At 44.5% G+C, this 18,739-nt stretch overlaps 1 protein-coding gene across 1 annotated transcript in view; it reads left to right on the top strand.

The window, feature by feature from the left end:
* The window catches only part of LOC111952558 (inositol 1,4,5-trisphosphate-gated calcium channel ITPR2), a 160,347-nt gene that overhangs the window by 70,011 nt on the left and 71,597 nt on the right, over positions 1 to 18,739 (top strand). Inside the window, exons 38-41 of the mRNA XM_023971370.3 lie at positions 14,595 to 14,691; positions 15,621 to 15,808; positions 16,098 to 16,290; positions 18,392 to 18,654. Of these exons, the coding sequence (XP_023827138.1) occupies positions 14,595 to 14,691; positions 15,621 to 15,808; positions 16,098 to 16,290; positions 18,392 to 18,654 (741 nt within the window). The remainder of the gene's footprint in view (positions 1 to 14,594; positions 14,692 to 15,620; positions 15,809 to 16,097; positions 16,291 to 18,391; positions 18,655 to 18,739) is intronic.

Here is an 18,739-nt window from a genome sequence, read left to right as displayed (position 1 = left end):
GTTGAGCAGTGAATTTCAAGCACAGATTCAAACACACAGACCAGGGAGGTTTTCCAATAACTTGCAATGAAGGGCAGCTATTGGTAGATGGATAAAAATGAAAAAAGCAGACATTGAATATAACTTTCAGCATGGTGAAGTTATTAATTACACTTTGGATGGTGCATCAATATACCAATTCACTACAAAGATACAGGCGTCCTTCCTAACTCCGTTGCGGGAAAGGAAGTGTTTGGGATTTCACCATGAGGCCAATCAAATCATATTGCATTTGTCACATGCGCCGAATACAACAGGTGTAGACCATAAAGTGAAATGCTTACTTACAAGCCCTTAACCAACAATGCAGTTTTAAGGAAAATACGTTTTAATAAAAAAATAGATAAGTAACAAAAAATTAAACAGCAGCAGTAAAATAACAATAGCGAGGCTATATACAGGGGGTACTGGTACAGAGTCAATGTGCGGGGGCACAGGTTAGTCGAGGTAATTGAGGTAATACATGTAGGTAGAGTTAAAGTGACTATGCATAGATAATAAACAGAGAATAGCAGCAGYGTAAGGGGTGTGGGGGACAAAGCAAATAGTCTGGATGGCCATTCGATTAGCTGTTCTGGAGTCTTATGGCTTGGGGGTAGAAGCTGTTGAGAAGCCTTTCTGACCTAGACTTGGCGCTCCGGTACCGCTTGCCGCGTGGTAGCAGAGAGAACAGTCTATGACTAGGGTGGTTGGAGTCTATGACAATTTTTAGGGCCTTCCTCTGACACTGCTTGGTACAGAAGTCCTGGGTGTCAGGAAGCTTGGTGGGGCGTACACACTACCCTCTGTAGTGCCTTGAGGTCGGAGGCCGGGAAGTTGCCATACCAGGCGGTGATGCAACCAGTCAGGATGCTGTCGATGGTGCAGCTGTAGAACCTTTTGAGGATCTGAGGACCCATGCCAAATATTTTCATTCTCCTGAGGGGGAATAGGTTTTGTCGTGCCCTTTACACGACTGTCTTTGTGTGCTTGAACCATGATAGTTTGTTAGTGATGTGGACACTAAGGAACTTGAATCTCTCAACCTGCTCCACTTCAGCCCCTTCGATGAGAATGGGGGCGTGCTTGGTCCTCCTTTTCCTGTAGGCCACAATCATCTTTGTCTTGATCACGTTGAGGGAGAGTTTGTTGTCCTGGCACCACACGGCCAGGTCTCTGACCTCCCTATAGGCTGGCTCGTCGTTGTCGGTGATCAGGCCTACCACTGTTGTCATCAGCGAACTTAATGATGGTGTTGGATTCGTGCCTGGCCATGCAATCATGAGTTAACAGGGAGTACAGGAGAGGATTGAGCACCCACCCCTGAGGGGCCCCTGTGATGAGGATCAGCGTGGCGGATGTGTTGTTACCTACCCTTACCACCTGGGGGCGACCCGTCAGGAAGTCCAGTATCCAGTTGCAGAGGGAGGTGTTTAGTCCCAGGGTCCTTAGCTTAGTGATGAGCTAAGAGGGCACTATGCTGTTGAACGCTGAGCTGTAGTCAATGAATAGCATTCTCACGTAGGTGTTCCTTTTGTCCAGGTGGGAAAGGGCAGTGTGGAGTGCAATAGAGACTCCGTCATCTGTGGTTCTGATGGAGCGGTATGCATATTGGAGTGGGTCTAGGGTTTCTGGGATAATGGTGTTGATGTGGGMCATGACCAGCCTTTCAAGGCACTTCATGGCTACAGACGTGAGTGCTACGGGTCGGTAGTCATTTAGGCAGGTTACCTTAGTGTTCTTGGGCACAGGGACAATGGTGGTCTGCTTGAAACATGTTGGTATTATAGACTCGGACAGTGAGAGGTTGAAAATGTCAGTGAAGACAATTGCCAGTTGGTCAGCCCATGCTCGGAGTACACGTCCTGGTAATAACTGGCCCTGCAGCCTTGTGAATGTTGACCTGTTTAAAGGTCTTACTCACATCTGCTACGGAGAGCATGATCATACAATCGTCCGGAACAGCTGATGCTCTCATGAATGTTTCAGTGATACTTGCCTCGAAGCCAGCATAGAAGTAATTTAGCTTGTCTGGTAGGATTGTGTCACTGGGCAGCTCGCGGCTGTGCTTCCCTTTGTGGTCTGTAGTAGTATGCAAGCCCTGTCACATCCGACGAGCGTCGGAGCCGGTGTAGTACGATTCAATCTTAGTCCTGTATTGATGCTTTGCCTGTTTGACGGTTCGTCGGAGGGCATAGCGGGCTTTCTTATAAGCTTCCAGGTTAGAGTCCCGCTCCTTGAATGTGGCAGCTCTGCCCTTTGGCTCAGTGTGGATGTTGCCTGTAATCCATGGCTTCTGGTTGGGGTATGTTCGTACAGTTACTGTGGGGACTTTAAACAGTTACATAGTTTAATGACTGTGATAAGAGAAAACTGAGGGATTGTAGTTACTCCACAATACTAACCTAATTGACAAGAGTAAAAAGAAGGAAGCCTGTACAGAATACAATCATTCCAAAACATGCATCCTGTTTGTAACAAGGCACAAAAGTAATACTGCAAAAAATGTGGCAAAGCAATTCACGTTTTGTCCTGAATACAAAGTGTTATGTTTGGGGCAAATCCAATACAACACATTACTGAGTACAACTCTCCATCTTTTCAAGCATAGTGGTTGCTGCATCATGTTATGGGTATGCTTGTAAAGGTTAACGACTGGGGAGTTTTTCAGGACAGAAAAAGAAACAGAATGAWTCTAAGCACATGCAAAATCCTAGAGGATAACCTGGTTGTCTGCTTCCCACARACACTGGGAGATTAATTCACCTTTCAGCAAGACAATAACCAAAACACAAGGCCAAATCTACGCTGCAATTGTTTACAAAGAAGACTATGAATGTTCCTGAGTGGCTGAGTGACAGTTTTGACTTAAATGTTCTTGAAAATCTTTGGCAAGACCTGAAAATGKTTGTCTATAAATGATCAACAACCAATTTGACAGACCTTGAAGAATTTGAAAAGAATAATGGGCAGATGTTGTACAATCCAGATGTGGAAAGCTCTTAGAGATCTGCCCAGAAAGACTACTCACAGCTGTTATCACTGCCAATGGTGCTTCTACAAAGTATTGACTCAGGGGTGTGAATACTTATGTAAATGAGATATTTCTGTATTTCATTTTCAATACATTTGCAAAAATGTCTAAACATGTCATTATGGGGTATTGTTTGTAGATGGGTGAGAGAAATCTATTTAATACATTTTTAATTCAGGCTGTAACACAACAAAGTCTGCGATTAAGTCAAGTGGTATGAATACTTTCTGAAGGCTTTGTATATGGGCTAAATTGAAATGTTTCTTACAGAAAAAATATTGAATGCATAAGCACAGTAGGAGATTATGGGACAAATATTAGACCAACGTTGTGGACAGAACCATTCACCTGACAAGACTAAATCCATTACACTGGTTCTATGTGTATTTGACATTTTATTGTACTTTTCGCCGTATTTGTTGATAAAATCTAGTGAGAGGACTAACTGATGTCTTTTGGTGGCCACACACGTCTCCAGAGTGTGCACAGTTCCGGGGTAATTTAAATGCACTTTTATGACTCGTAGAAGAGTCTTCAACTTTAAGGTGCTTTTTTTGAGCTCCCTAGCTGTGCCTTTTAAGGAACTAGAGCAAGCACACAGTTGTTTTGTATGGAACACAACCCTGCATCCCTGCCATCACACAATTACTGTTGTTTACGCAATCCAAAAACGTCCCATTATATATCCCAATCTGGGTCTGGTGGGAATCATTTGAAAGCTTGTTTTAGGTAGGTGACTAGGTAGGTTCTAAAATATGATCTTACAGTGTTAGGCTTTCACAAGGCAATTTTCAAGGTAATTTTCAATGTGCATAAAAAGGAGTCATAATTGCATTCAGGTGTACATGTCATCTGGTAACTGTACATCAAACATAGTGATCATAAACATTCACACTGTATGACATGGAAATGTGAAGTGCACATTTGGACTCCAACAGCCTACAAGCCACTGAAGCAGACCATTGGAACCTCTACATTTTAAAAAGTCTAATAAATCCATGTAATATTGCCAACACCTTCACAATAAATCCATTATTTATTTTAGACGGGTCTAAAGAAACATGATAGGAAGGAAATGTAGTTTATTTCAGAAGAACAGGATAGTATATTCAGACATTATGTTAGGTCCTGATCTGGCTATGCCATATGGCTGAGGGATACACTAGTTCATTTAGCAGACTAGATTTGTTTTCAATTCTGTGGAATTATTTTATAGTATGAAGAATACAGTTGAACATAGCTGAATAAAATAGAAAGGATATTTTATCCAAATGATTTCAGAGGGTGTGCGCACATGTGGCTATTCTCATTAGGGCTGTTGCGGTGAGCATATTACCGCCACATCTGCGGTCATGAGTCATGAAGGCAGTCAAATTCCACGTGACTGTTTAGTCACTGTAATTAGGCTTCTCTAAGCTCTGATGCTGCTGATGGTCATTAGTAGCCTACCAAACTTGCTAACTGCCTGGTACTCAGCCCTCGATTGTCCCTCTAATCACTCTGACATCAATGCAAATGTGATGGAAAATCTAATCAAACATTTCATGAGAGCCCATGAGCTCATGTTGCGCAAAATTTCTATAGGCTATATGCAATTGTGTGAGAAAACAGTGGTGGCCTTTACAAAATAGGAGGATCAGCTTTCTATAGGCTAGGCCTACTATATTTATTTCTCAACTTTCCTAATATTAAGCACATTGCTTATATTTACTGCAGGTGTATAGCCTACCTGGCTGGSATGAAAATGAACCACAGTAAAAGCATCYTCYATTCRCTGTTTAAGTGCATAGATGACATGTATTTTTYCCSCYGCCCCTGTTYCRWGACAGGTGCATGATAATGGTCCATTCTAAATCAAAACAAATTTGACACATATATTATTTAGTAYATGTAAAGACCAGATTAAATCAAGAATAGTCTGATGGGTGAAAATATTAGCCTGTCACCTGTGAGTTATATATTATGACTTGTGAATGATGCCCAGCATAAGGCAAGAAACAATGCCTTTTTTTTGCGTCTTTTTCTAATCATAGTCACACACCTCATGTAGCCTAGCCCATAGGCCTATATGTTTTGATAAGGTTTGTATCACAACTAAATTGGCCAAATAACTTCTTAAAATTAAGCACATTAATCCGCTTTACAAGGTGTGTAGAGCCTAACTGGCATACATACATAATCAGAGCGTGAGTTTCAAGTTTGGGGAAGATAATTTTCACCTTAAACATTCACTTTTATAATAAAAGCAATACATGCATAATTGCATCCCGCTAATGGAACATTTGTGCTTATAGCCTACTGCAATGTGCCCATTGCTGCACTTATAATGTGAAGAAATAGCCTAATAGCTGATCAACATTTTAAGCTAAACGTTCTGATCTGTTGCATCAGCCACATTGTGTAAAAACATTTTTGGGATGCTAGTGGTTGTATTAATTTGGGATCTATTGCATCCCACAACTGTCCCAGACTGTTCGGAATATTTATTTCTCGCACAGAATAGAATAGGTCAACTTTTGTACTGCAGGGGATAGTAGATTGACATAGGCTAGTGCTTTTGTTGTTCGTTAGAGCTACTCATCTTGTTGGTTGACGAAAAGTGCATGTGGACAATAGCTTCAAAATGCACCTCAGAATTGGATAATGACGCCCGCAGTTGCATCCCTGATGTGTCTGTCTTCCCTTGTAGCCTGTGAGAAAGACCCAATCACTCGGGGAGAAGCACACAACGGTCACTGGGAGCAAAATGCATGGATTTTCTTTAGGGTGCATTACGGCCACATTAAGGGGATGCCGCCGTGAAATTCGAGGCATTATCAAGTGCTTGTCAAAAATGTGAATGAGTGGCTAATGTAGTGTGTGTACAGCCTGCGCAAAAAAACAAAGCAGAGCTCATGCCTTTCAAGCGACTTTTTTCAAATCATCATTAGTCACATCATGCAGCCTTACAATGTATAAAAAATCTAAACATATAGCCCAACGTTTGTAGAACAACTAAAGTTACATTAATACCTCTAAATTAAGCATATAGGAGGATATATTTCTTTGTTAACCGCTCAACACAGAATAGCCGCATGTGCGCACTCCCTCACATCGTTTGGAGAAAATAACCTTTCTATTTTATTCAGTTTGTCCAATTGTTTTCTTCATACTATAAAATAATATAAAATAATGCCATGGAATTCTAAGCAAATCTTGTCTGCTAATGAACTAGTGTAGCCCACAGCCATATGGCATAGCCAGATCTTGATCTACCATTAGGACAACTCAGAGGATGCTATTCTGTTCTTCTGAAATAGACTACATTTTCTTCATGTCATGCTTCTTTAGACCTGTCTAAAATAAAACAATGGATTTATTGTGAAGGTGTAGGCAATATTACATGGATTTATTATACTTTTTWAAAAATGTAGATATTCCAAAGGTCYGCATCAGTAGGCTATGTGTGGAAGCCAGGAGATGCTAAATGTGTTTATGTTAAGTAACGGTCAATTTACCATGAGACCGACAGTTATTTCCGGCTGACTAAATTTCGTGGCCGCCACAGCCCTAGTCCTCCTATATGCTTAGTTAATTGTGCAACTTTAGTTGTGATCCAAATGTTGGGATATAAGTTTTGCTTTTTAATACATCCTAAGGCTGCATGATGCTCTAATGATGATTTGAAAAAAGTTTTTCTGCTTTGTTTCTTGTGCAGGCTGCACACACTTCATCAGTCTCTCATTCACAATTTGACAAGCACTTGATAATATTCTCACCAGGCCTCGAATTTCCTGCCAGCATCCCCCTTGTGTGGCCGTTGTGCCCTTGGGCTGAATATAATAATTAGAATTCCCTTCTCCCGGCTGCCAATTGCCGTGCTCCGAAGCACCTCTCACTCGCTTGGCTCTCTCAGATTTCTCAGTTCTTATTAGCCAATGAATGTCACATGATCGGTCCTTCTCACAGGCATCTCAGCTCCGAAGTAGGCTACAAGTGGAGACAGACACATCAGGGATGCAACTGCGCGTGTCCTTATCGAATTCCGAAGAGCATATTGAAATAAATATTACAAACATACTCTGGGACAGTTGTGGGATGCGATAGATCTCAAATTAATACAACCACTCGCATCAAAAAACATTTAAAAGCAATGAGGCTGATGCAACAGATCAGAATGTTTAGCTTAAAATGTTGATAAACTTTTACGCAATTTTTTTCACATTATAATCGCAGCAATGCGCACACGGCAGTAGGATACAAGCGTGAATATTCCAAAATGCAATCAATTAGCAGGGAAAAAACTGTTCTCAAAAGTGACCGCAAATGCGATGATGCATGTAATGCTTTATTATAAAGGTGCATTTTTATGGTGAAAATGATCTTCCCCAAGCTTGAAACTCACACRCTGCTTATGTATGCCAGTTAGGCTTGACACCCCTTGTAAAGGGGATTGATGTGCTTAATTTTCATAAGTTATTTGGCCACTTTAGTTGTGATACAAACCTTATCAAAACGTATAGGCCTATGGGCTAGGTGTGYAACTATATGCTTTTCCCGTGGTTCATTTTCATGCCAGCCAGGTTAGCTATACTCCTGTTGTGAAGCGATGTGCATAATATTAGTAAAGTTGAGACATAATTATAGTAGGCCTAGCCTATAGAAGCTGATTGGCACCTCATCTTTTAATAGAGGCTATCAAAACTCTGTTTTCTTGCATAGCCTATAGAAATGTTGCACCACATGAGCTCATGGGCTCTCATGAAGGGATTTGATTTTCACATACATTTGCATTGATGTCAGTGATTAGAGGGACAATAGAGTGCTGAGTACCAGGTAGTTAGCAAGTTTGGTAGGCTACTAATGACCATCAGCAGCATCCGAGCTTGGAGAAGCCTAATTACAGTGACTAAACAGTCACGTGGAATTTGACTGCCTTCATGACTCATGACCGCAGATGTGGCGGTAATATGGTCACCGCAACAGCCCTAATGAGAATAGCCACATGTGCGCACACCCTCTGAAATCATTTGGATAAAATATCCTTTCTATTTTATTCAGCTATGTTCAACTGTATTCTTCTTGGAGAAGCCTAGTTACTCTGACTAAACGGTCACGTGGAATTTGACTTATTATTTGACGGTAATACGGTTACCGTAACAGCCCCAAGCATGTGATTTATTTTTTTGTCAATAGATGTGTTTCATGAGAGGCCTTGCTGCTTGGTGCCCTGCCATATGACCTCTGGACATCATACAGTCTTCCTGACAAAAACAGGCCGCTGTGCCAGGAACCCATCTAAGAATGTTAGCAAATCACATGCGCCACTTCCAAAGTGAACCCGCCGGCAAAGGGACAGGCATTGGAGGAATGCTTGTTTATGTGCTCATCCTACTATTTGTCCTCTATTTGCCTGAAAATCACCAATCTCACGAATTGCTCTCACATGCAGCTGTTAAGTTGTTTTCCTACTGCACCTCTTTACAGGGGAAAGCATTTAAAACGGTGCTAGAGGAGCATGGCAATGGGGTTTGAGGAAAAGTAAGGAAAAGTGTGTGTGGTGGGGTTGTTTACCAGAAAACGGCGTGGGTGAGAGCGGGGGCGAGTCGTCTGCCACGTGTAGCGAGTGGAGGAGCGCTGTAGGACTGCAGCTATTGAACGAGGTGCAGGTAGAGTACACTGAGGGAGAGCGAGACGGAAAGAAAAGAGGTAACAGCTGCTATAGCATTGCTGTAGTGTTCATGCTTAGACGACATGAAGAGATTTTAGGTGCGTCGATTTTTCTCCCATGTAATCATTTTCCCTTCCTTTGAAAAGAAGCGTCTCACAACTAGGTGATATGGATGGGCATGATGCTCTCTCTTGTGTCTGTCTGGGTTTGGGCTGAGAGAGTGGCTGTTAACTCTTTCACTGCCCAGAAAATAACGGACATTGGCAACAATTGATATATTAAATGTTTATTTATTTATTTAACCCTTATTTTACCAGGTAAGTTGACTGAGAACACATTCTCATTTACAGCAACCACCTGGGGAACAGTTACAGGGGAGAGGAATGAGCCGGTTGTAAAATGGGGATGATTAGGTGGTCATGATGGTCAGATTGGGAATTTAGGCAGGACACCGGGGTTAACACCCCTACTCTTACAATAAGTGACATTGGCTCTTTAGTGAGCACAGAGAGTCAGGACACCTGTTTAACGTCCCATCTGAAAGACGGAACCCTAACCAGGGCAATGTCCCCAATCACTGCCCTGGGATATTTTTTAAGACCAGAGGAAAGGGTGCCTCCCACTGGCCCTCCATCACCACTTCAAGCAGCATCTGGTCTCCCATCCAGGGACCAACCCTACTTCGCTTCAGAAGCAAGCCAGCAGTGGGATGCAGGGTGCTATGCTGCTGGTTAATGTGATTGATCAGTGATAGATCACATTCATCTTACCAATTTCATAAGCATGTACGTATAGGCCTACAGTAAGTTTAATTGGATTTTAGTTTTTTAAACTTCCTCTGATCTAAGACTGAAGAAATCGAGCATGGGAGATAATGCTCTGTCGAACGTTCTCTGACATCGACGTCCTCTGATCTGCTTTTCGTTTCAGTGTTTTTCGTGGTTGTATTGTATTGATAGCCTATGCTTTAGTGCTATGATACAGTACACCATAGGGCTAGTTACACACAGACTTCCCTCCAACCATAGTTCATTAGATCCACCCTGCTTCCGGTCTCTGCTTCTGCGCAGCCATGGGAGCACAGGTGGAAACATTGTATTCTAGTGTAATGCTAGACTGTTGTTCCCACTCCACGATCACATTCCCCCATGAAATCGTATTCATTAGGACGTAATCAACAAAATGAATGTTATAATAGTTGGGTCCATATTCATAAAGCGTCTCGGAGTAGGAGTGCTTATCTATACTGAACAAAAATATAAACGCAACATGCAACGATTTCAACAATTTTACTGAGTTACAGTTCATATAAGGAAATCAATTAATTGATATGAATGAATTAGGCCCTAATCTATGGAGTAAACATGACAGGCAGGGGTGTAGCCATGGGTGGGCCTGGGAGTCCCACCCCCTGCTGAGCCAGGCCCAGCCAATCAGAATATGTTTTTCCTCACAAAAGGGCTTTATTACAGACAGAAATACTCCTCAGTTTCATCAGCTGTCTGGGTGGCTGGTCTCAGACGATCCTGCAGGTGAAGAAACTGGATTTCGAGGTCCTGGGCTGGCGTGTTTACCTGTGGTATGCGGTTGTGAGGCCGGTTGGACGTACTGACAGATTCTCTAAAATGACGTTGAAGGTGGCTTATGGTAGAGAAATGAACATTACATTATCTAGCAACAGCTCTGRTGGACATTCCAGCAGTCAGTATGCCAATCCCTCAACTTGCGACATCTGTGGCATTTTTTTGTGTGACAAAACTGCACATTTTAGTGCCCTTTTATTGTCATCAGCGTAAGGTAATGATCATGCTGTTTAATCAGCTTCTTGATATGCCACACCTGTCAGGTAGGTGGATTATCTTGGCTAAGGAGAAATGATCACTAAGAGGGATGTTAACAGATTTGTTCACACAATTTGAGAGAAATAAGCTTTTTTTATAAAAAAAATAAGCGTATGGACATTTTTTTGGATCTTTTTATTTCAGCTCATGAAACATGTGACCAACATTTTACATGTTGCGTTTTTGTTCAGTATAGGATCAGGTCCCACATATAATTCATTATTATTTAAAAGGCAAAGCTGATCCTAGAGAGGAGCTCAACTCAGACAACCAGATCCACGGTGTGGCGTGCTTGCGCACATCTTTCTCTCGCTTGCTCTCTCTCTAGCCCTCTCTCTCTCTACCCTCTCTCTCTCTCGCCCTCTCTCTCTCGCCTTCTCTCTCTCTCTCGCCCTCTCTCTCTCTCGCCCTCTCTCTCGCTCGCCCTCTCTCTCCTCTCTCTCGCTCGCTCCTCTCTCTCTTCTCGCTCGCCCTCTGCTCGCCCTCTCTCCTCCCTCTCTCGCTCCGCCCTCTCTCTCGGCTCGCCCTCTCTCTTCCTCTCTCTCGCTCGCCCTCTCTCTCCTCTCTCTCGCCCTCTCTTTCACTCGCCTCTCTTTCGCTCGCCCTCTCTTTCCTCGCCCCCTCTCTTTCCACTCGCCCTCTCTCACTCGCCCTCTCTTTCACCGCTCTCTCTCTCACTCGCCCTCTCTCTCTCGCTCTTCTCTCCTCTCCTCTCTCTCTCTCGACTACCGGCTCCCCTTCCTTCCGTCTCTCTCGCTCCCTCCTTCCATCTCTCTTCGCTCACTCCCTCTCTCTCTCGCTCCCTCTGTCTCGTACCCCCCCCTCTCGCTCTCCTCGCTCTCTCTCCCTGCTCTCTCTTTCTCTCCCTCGCGCTCTCTCTCGCTCCCTCTCTCGATCCCTCGCTCGCTATCTCTCTCTCGCTCCCTTTCTCTCGTCCCCCCTCTCGCTCCCGATCGCTCTCTCACTCCCTCCCAACCGATCCTGATCTCGATCTCGATCCCGCTCCCTCCCTCTCTCTCGCTCCCTCTCCTTCCCTCACTCCCTCTGTCCTCACATCACCTGACTGGATTTTTTATGACTACATGCAGTAGCAGACCAATAAGTCAGGCTGGCACAACTCTTTCGCTCTCTCTCTCTTTCGCAGGGTCTCTCTCTCTCTCTCTCTCTCTCCTCCTCCCTCTGCAGAGATGGCCAGCAGACCACATCATCCGAGGGGGAGGCAGCTAGGGGAAGAGACATGGGGAGCCCGGCTGCACTATCCCTCTCTTTTAGGATGTGAGAAAGATTGGCATCTCCTTTTTTAGAAGGGGAATCAATCAATCAAAAATAAACTCATTGCTGTTGAGTTACTTTAAAAGATAGCTTGGATTATATATGTCTGATTAAGTGGGAATGAGCCGAGTTGGCTCACGAGTTGGCTCACTGAATCATCACCTGCAGTCCATGAAGGGTGTGTGTGTGTGCGCGTATGTGTGTGAGAGCCTGTGTGCTCACGGGTGCGTGTGTGTGCGTGCCTGCACTAGTGCACAAGCTTGTGTGTGTGCATGTGTGTGAGGGCTCAGCTCTTCGCCAGACGGTGCAGGCAGACTGCTGTCTCTGCTGACTGCAGATGAGTTAGTGTTTACTGAGACAGGGAACATCAGCTGCACGTGCTCCCTCTCCACCAGAATGCGGCTCCTTTCCTCTCCGTGCCTCTCCTCAGTGTGCTTATTTGAAGGGCTTCAGCTCAAATTTGATTTGGAACTCCTCCAGTGGATCCTGTTGTGTGTTTGGTGTGCACTATGTCTGTTTTCCCGTCTGTGGTATCCATGCAAGAAAGGATCTGTCGTTTGTCATGACGCGGCCCTCTGTGGTGGTTGCCATGTGTCCGTTCATCGCTCGCTCCCTCCATCAATCCCTCTCCATTAATGCATTATTTGCTGTGCTCTTACACAATACATATTGGTGGTAAGAAAAGGGAGCCTCTGGAGCTTACAAGTTTTCTACCTGCAGGACTGGTTTATACTTCAGTCACACACATGTTGTATTGCGCAATCAGAGAGAGGGGGTGGTTATTTCAGTGGCTCTCTCTAGGGAGGGCGAAGGTCGCGAGTGTTTGCCTTTCCTTGTCATTTCCAAGCCAGCAACCACTAGGCATTATGTAACACATTCTCCCACAGGAAACACAGGATCAGTAGCTAGTGTACCGTACCTTCAGCTCCGCTCCAGTTTCCTTCTTCCCCCTCTTCCTCTCTGTCGGTCTTTCTCTCTCGGTCTCTGTCTCTCGGTCGGTCTCTCTGTCTCTCGGTCGGTCTCTCTGTCTCTAGGTCAGTCTCTCTGTCTCTCGGTCGGTCTCTGTCTCTCGGTCGCTCTCTCTCTCTCGGGTAGGTCTCTCGTTCTCGGGTCGGTCTCTAACTCTCGGTCAGTTGGGGTCTCTTGGTCGGTCTCTCCGGCCGGTCGGTCGGTCGGTCTGTCTCTCTCTCTCTCTCTCTCTCTTTCTCTTGTCGTCTCTCCTCTCTCGTTTGTTCTCTGTCTCTCGGTCGGTTCTGTCTCTCTGTCGTCTCTCTCTGACGGTCGCGTCTCTCCGCTCTCTGTCGGTCGGTCTCTCCTCGTCGGTCTCTCTCTGATCGGTCTCTCTCCCTCTCTCTGTCGGTTCTCTCCCTCTCTCGTCGTCGTCTCTCGGTCGGTCTCTCTCTTGGTCGGTCTCTCGTTCTCTCGGGCGGTCTCTCGTTCGGTCTCTCACTCTCGTCGTTGGGTCTCTTGGTCGGTCTCTCTCTTCTCGGTCGGTTCTCGGTCGGTCTGTCTCTCTCTCTCTTTCTCTTGGTCAGTCTCTCTTTCTCTCTCGGTCGTCTCTCTCTCTCTGGTTGGTCTTCTCTCTCTCTGTCTCTCGGCGTCGTCTCTCTGACGGTCGGTCTCTCCTCGCTCTTCTCGGTCGTCTCTCTCGGTAGGTCTCTCTCTCGGTCGGTCGTTCTCTTCTCGGTCGTCTCTCTCGGTTCGGTCTCCCTCCCGTTGTCGTCTCTCGTTCTCTCGCGGGTCTCTATGGATCGGTCTCTTCTCTCGGTCGTCGTCGGTCTCTCGCTCTCTTTCGTTCAGTATCTCTTCTCTCTCTCCTCGGTCGCGTCTTTCTCTTGGTCGGTCTCTCTCTCGCGGTCGGTCTCTCTCTCGGTCTCTCTCTGTCGGTCTCTCGTTCTCTCGGTCGGTCTCGCTCTCTCGGTCGGTCTCGTTCGCTCGGTCGGTCTCTCTCTCGGGCGGTCTCTCTCTCTCGGTCAGTCTCTCTCTGCCGATCGATCTCTCTCGGTTGGTCGGTCTCTCTCTCGGTCGGTCTATCGCTCTCTCGGTCGGTCTCTCTCGGTCGGCCTCTCTCTGTCTCTCGGTCGGTCTCTTGCTCTCTCGGTCTCTGTGGAAGGAGTCGCTTCTTCTCAGTATGTAATTTTAACAATTCCATTAATCCATGTTGCTAATGTAACGATCTCCCTCGTGACGTTGTCTTTATTATATGACCCCATCAACTGAGTATTGGCACCATATAGCCACAGTGTACTGGATATGTGTTGGATGTACCACAGAGTTGTGTAACGTGAAAAGGCCATCTCACCGGATGTAAAAGCCATAGAAATAGAATTACGAGAATGGCCAAGGCCCCTCGGACACGACAATTGGACTGCACCCTCATGGACACACTTAATATGGTCTATATGGTATTATAATTCTATATATTTTGCAAAGGTTTCAATTAATAAAAATGACAAGACTGAATATGTATGACTGTGTCCCAAATGGCACCCTATTTCCTTATGGGCCYTGGTAAACAGGTGTCATTTTGAGATGCAACCTTTGTCGTGATTGAAAAAGAATGCATGGAAAATGTGTTTTTCTTCGGTGTCTCAGAGTGTTGATGGGAAGCAAAAACAATGTTACCTGAGTGAACCCCACCGTATGGGGAATTATTTAGTTTTTCTCTGTTACACACAGATAGTGTGAGAGAAAGAGTGTGTGTGTTTCTGTCTGGCGTACAACAGACACGTTCAGAGTCAGGTCTGGATTTAATCTTTTAATTTCTCTCCTCCCGTAGGGAAATGTGTTAAGGAAGATTCTCCTCACTCGCTACTTTGGAAATCAAAGGCTTCACTCCAAATCAGAGTTTGGGAGCGGGAACAGCGCAGCTGGAGGTACTGAACATAACCCCGAAAAACCTCAACTATACCTTAAAGGGATACTTCGGGATTTTGGCATTGAGGGCCTTTTATCTACTACCCCATAGTCCGATGAACTCTTGGATACCATTTTTATGTCTCTGCGTGCAGTTTGAAGGAAGTTTCTAACTAGAGCTCGCACAATTGCTAACTAATGTTAGCACAATGACTGGTAATCTATGGGTATCTGCTAGCAGGCTAGTAGATACCCATATACTTTGCTAACAGTAGTTAACATTGGCTCAAGAAACTACCTCTAACTTCCTTAGTAGATAAAGGGCATCATTGCCAAAATCCCGAAGTATCCCTTTAACAATAATCCCTGTTACTCAGAGGGAGCGAGCAGATAACATGATGTATTGGCTAAAACCACTGTTATTTATTCTTGATAGTTATAAGAGGATATAAGACATACACATACAAACCCTTGGTTCCAAATCAGACCTGTTCAGTCCAATGTCTGCCATGCTTCTGGATGATGTTGTCGCTGCTCTTGCTCCAGTGTGCGTTAAGTGCTAGTATGTAGACGTTATGGGCTCTGTAAGCACATGGCAGCGACCACAAAACGGCAAATGTGTTCGATTACGCTGAAAACAATGGCCATCCAAATTGGAAGCAGTCTCCAGTCTTTTTACACCTCAGTGTTGAGACTGCCTGGTGTGCCGGGGGTTGGCACTTTTGCTACTATTCCATTGGTCTATTAAGCCAGACAAGCTCAATCGACTTGATTTTACTCAACGTTTTTTGCAGTATCATGTACACATTTTAAATTGGCATTTAAGAAAAAGACAAGAACAGTACAAATGAACAATAAAATAACAAATAGTATTTGAACCCAGGTCTGTTCCAAATCATGTCCTGCCATTTTCCCCAATCCAATCAGTCTAATATCTGTCCGTTTGCAGGTGGCTCTTTGGTGCAGGACTCTGACAAGTTGAGCAGCAGCATGGTAGATATCCAGTGTCTGCTGGACAGTGAGGGAGCCTCAGAGCTGGTCATAGACCTTATCGTCAGCACCAAGAACGACCGCATGTTCGAGGAGAGCATCCTGCTAGGCAACGCCCTGCTCCAGGGGGGAAACACTCAGATACAGGTGGGTGGGGAGGAGGGGGGCTCACACAGATACGCAGATACAGAGAAACAAAATCTATGGGTTATAAAAACGTTAGTTGACATGGGCTAGTTGATCTGAACATTTCTGACAAGCTCTCTAAGGTATGCAAGGACTGACATGACAAGAAAACTGATGATGCACTACCTAATTTCTGAAATTGTACTTTGTGCATTCTACTAGTACAACTTTCAAGAGTAAGTTGAAAGCCCCACGGTTTGGGAACCACTGCTCTATCTGATGGGTCGATTACACTTCTCCCCCCTTTCAGAACTCATTCTACCACCAGCTGCACAAGCAGAAGAAGTCGGAGCACTTCTTCAAGGTGTTCTACGACCGCATGCGTCTGGCCCAGCAGGAGATCCGGGCCACTGTGTCCGTCAACATGTTCGAGGTCGGCACCTGCAGGAAGAGAGATGAGGACGTCGACGTCAGTCACAGTGGCATCCGTCTCAGGAAAACACGTATGTTTTTTTTGTCTCAATAGAAATAGAATGACTAGAACTGACATTCTCTTTCAAGTCGTTGTTACATGATGGGTGGGACGGCGGCCATATTGAGTGTCCCCATTAGTGTAATTTCAAATTGCTCTGTTCTGGCCTAGTGTTGCACGACATACCAAAACATCTGTACTTTTTCGATACTAGAACATGAAAAATGGTATGGTAGTTGAATTTGTCAAATGTGTTAGGTCTTAAAGAGATATCGCGCACTTATATAAAAGAAGAGATTGCTTCTTCTATGCAAATATTTTTGACCACTACAATAAAATGAATCTATAGCCCATGAAATCAGCCAGAACCAGCTAAATAACTCAATGCATGCATTCACTTGTATTGTGAATAGGCCTGGGCTGGGCTACATCTTGATTTACCCAGATTATCAATAGAGATTTACCATTCAAATAAATTAGCGTTATGTAGTTTGKTAAAAACAAAGTAAAATTGATTATATAGTTGATTCATTAATGTATATATGGCTGTCTCTGAAAAATGTAATGATATTGATCTCAAAAGATTGTCTGGATCAAACACYATTCGGTGACATTGGCTAATATGGCTTTATTTTTTTGTTTTGGTATCATTTTTGTATCGAGTATCGTGATGGCATCTAGTATTGTGATACTAAACCTGGTGTCTATATTGAATTAAAAACTTCTGGTATCATGACAACACTCTGGCCATACTAGTCGATTCCAATGGTGGTCCTCTCCTCCATACCCCATACTTGGTTCCATCAAGCATCTGTACTTATGTCTATGTTCTGATTTATACCTCAGTGTCTGGAATGTTTTGTCTGTATCTGCTGTTGTTATTTTTCCCCACTTGGGGTCAGTAACATTTGTTAGATTCCAATACCTGTTCTCTATTACCTGTTCTCCATTTAGTTCCTCAACTGCAATCTTTCCCCTCCTTACTGGCTTTCCCTGTGTTTCATGGGAGAACAAGTCCAGACATGTCTGTGAAGCAGCAGATATTGTAAAATGTCCACTGTCCAGTGCTCCACAGACTGAAGGATCAGAGATGTGTGGAAGGGTGAATTAAATAGCAAGGGACCAGGGAGGAAGGTGGGAGGATGAGTGGTGGAGAGGGAGCTAAGTTTCAAAGCTGCTGAGTCATATGGTTATGCCCTGAACATGACCCTAGAAGTCTCCATGGAGATGATGGGGCTTAGGCCACTGAGATCTGAAAAGGGCTCTCAATGCAGACATACAGGTAATAAACCTTGAGTGTAAATTTGAGTAGTATGTGATATTATTTAATATTGTAATATACAGTAAGTAATAGTGTGTAGTATATGCATTGTTCTTCAAAGGTTTACAACTCCAGCCATACCTACATAGGAATAGTAAGGGACTCATAAGGTCAAAGGTCGCCTCCATTTCTCTCTTTGCTGACATTATCAGACTCCCAGTGCTCAGTTTATCCTTTTGGCAGGGTCATTTACTCATTTAATCAGCAGCGTGACTACAGTAAATGTAATATGTGTGGTCTCCCCTGTAGTATCACTGACCCAGTAGTTTGGAGTGATTGCGGTTCTGTTGTTCCTGTTTCGCCCCCATGCCTGTGGTCACAAGTCAGGGGCCATGTGAGAGGTCACATCACTAGTCTATCAAAGGGCCATTCTACCAGATGGACTGTTTTGACCAGAAAACCCAACTACACAGTTAACCCGTTGTCAGAGGGGTCACGGTAATTTCAGAATTATTACAAAAAAGGGTTTGTTTCATGATAAGATTTCATATGAGTTCTACTGAGAGGGAAGCATTGAAAAACACTCATGACATTCGATTGGCTCACAGGGTTGGGGTTAATTTCATTTCAATATAGCCATATCAGGTCAGGAAGTGTATTGCAATTCAAGTGATGACATAATCCAAAAAGTTATGCTACATTTTCAAATCATGAATTTTAATTCCACTGCAAAATTGTCTGACTTGAAAGGAAATCAACCTTTAACCCTGGTCAGCAGAAATCCTCAACATTTCTGGAAAACCTGTAAATGTTTAGGAATGTTTCCAGAATTTTGCAACCCTTCAGTGACCCACCCCGTCTCCTCCTCTAGCAAAAGACTCTTCCCTGCACATGATAGACAACATGCGTGGCCAGTTGCAGGAGGCGTCCTCGGCCACCTCCAAGGCCTTTGTCTCCTTCCGGAAGGAGCAGGACACGGACCTGGAGGTCCTGGAGGGCCAGGCCGGTGAGGGGCCCGGGGGAGGGGCCGAGGAGAGGGAGGAGGAGGCCCAGATGAGCCGGGCAATTACCATCATGAAGCCTATCCTGCGCTACCTGCAGCTGCTCTGTGAGAACCACAACAGGGACCTGCAGGTATTGAATTGAATAAACCTTATTGAGGATTTGTGACCAGCATAGGCACTGTATGGAGAGATCATAGTTCCTCTGACCACAAGCT

The sequence above is a fragment of the Salvelinus sp. IW2-2015 genome, linkage group LG26 (genome assembly GCF_002910315.2).
Source record: "Salvelinus sp. IW2-2015 linkage group LG26, ASM291031v2, whole genome shotgun sequence".
Lineage (NCBI taxonomy): Eukaryota > Metazoa > Chordata > Actinopteri > Salmoniformes > Salmonidae > Salvelinus > Salvelinus sp. IW2-2015.
Note: the sequence above shows the minus strand (reverse complement) of the source record. Positions and strands in the feature narration are given on the sequence as shown.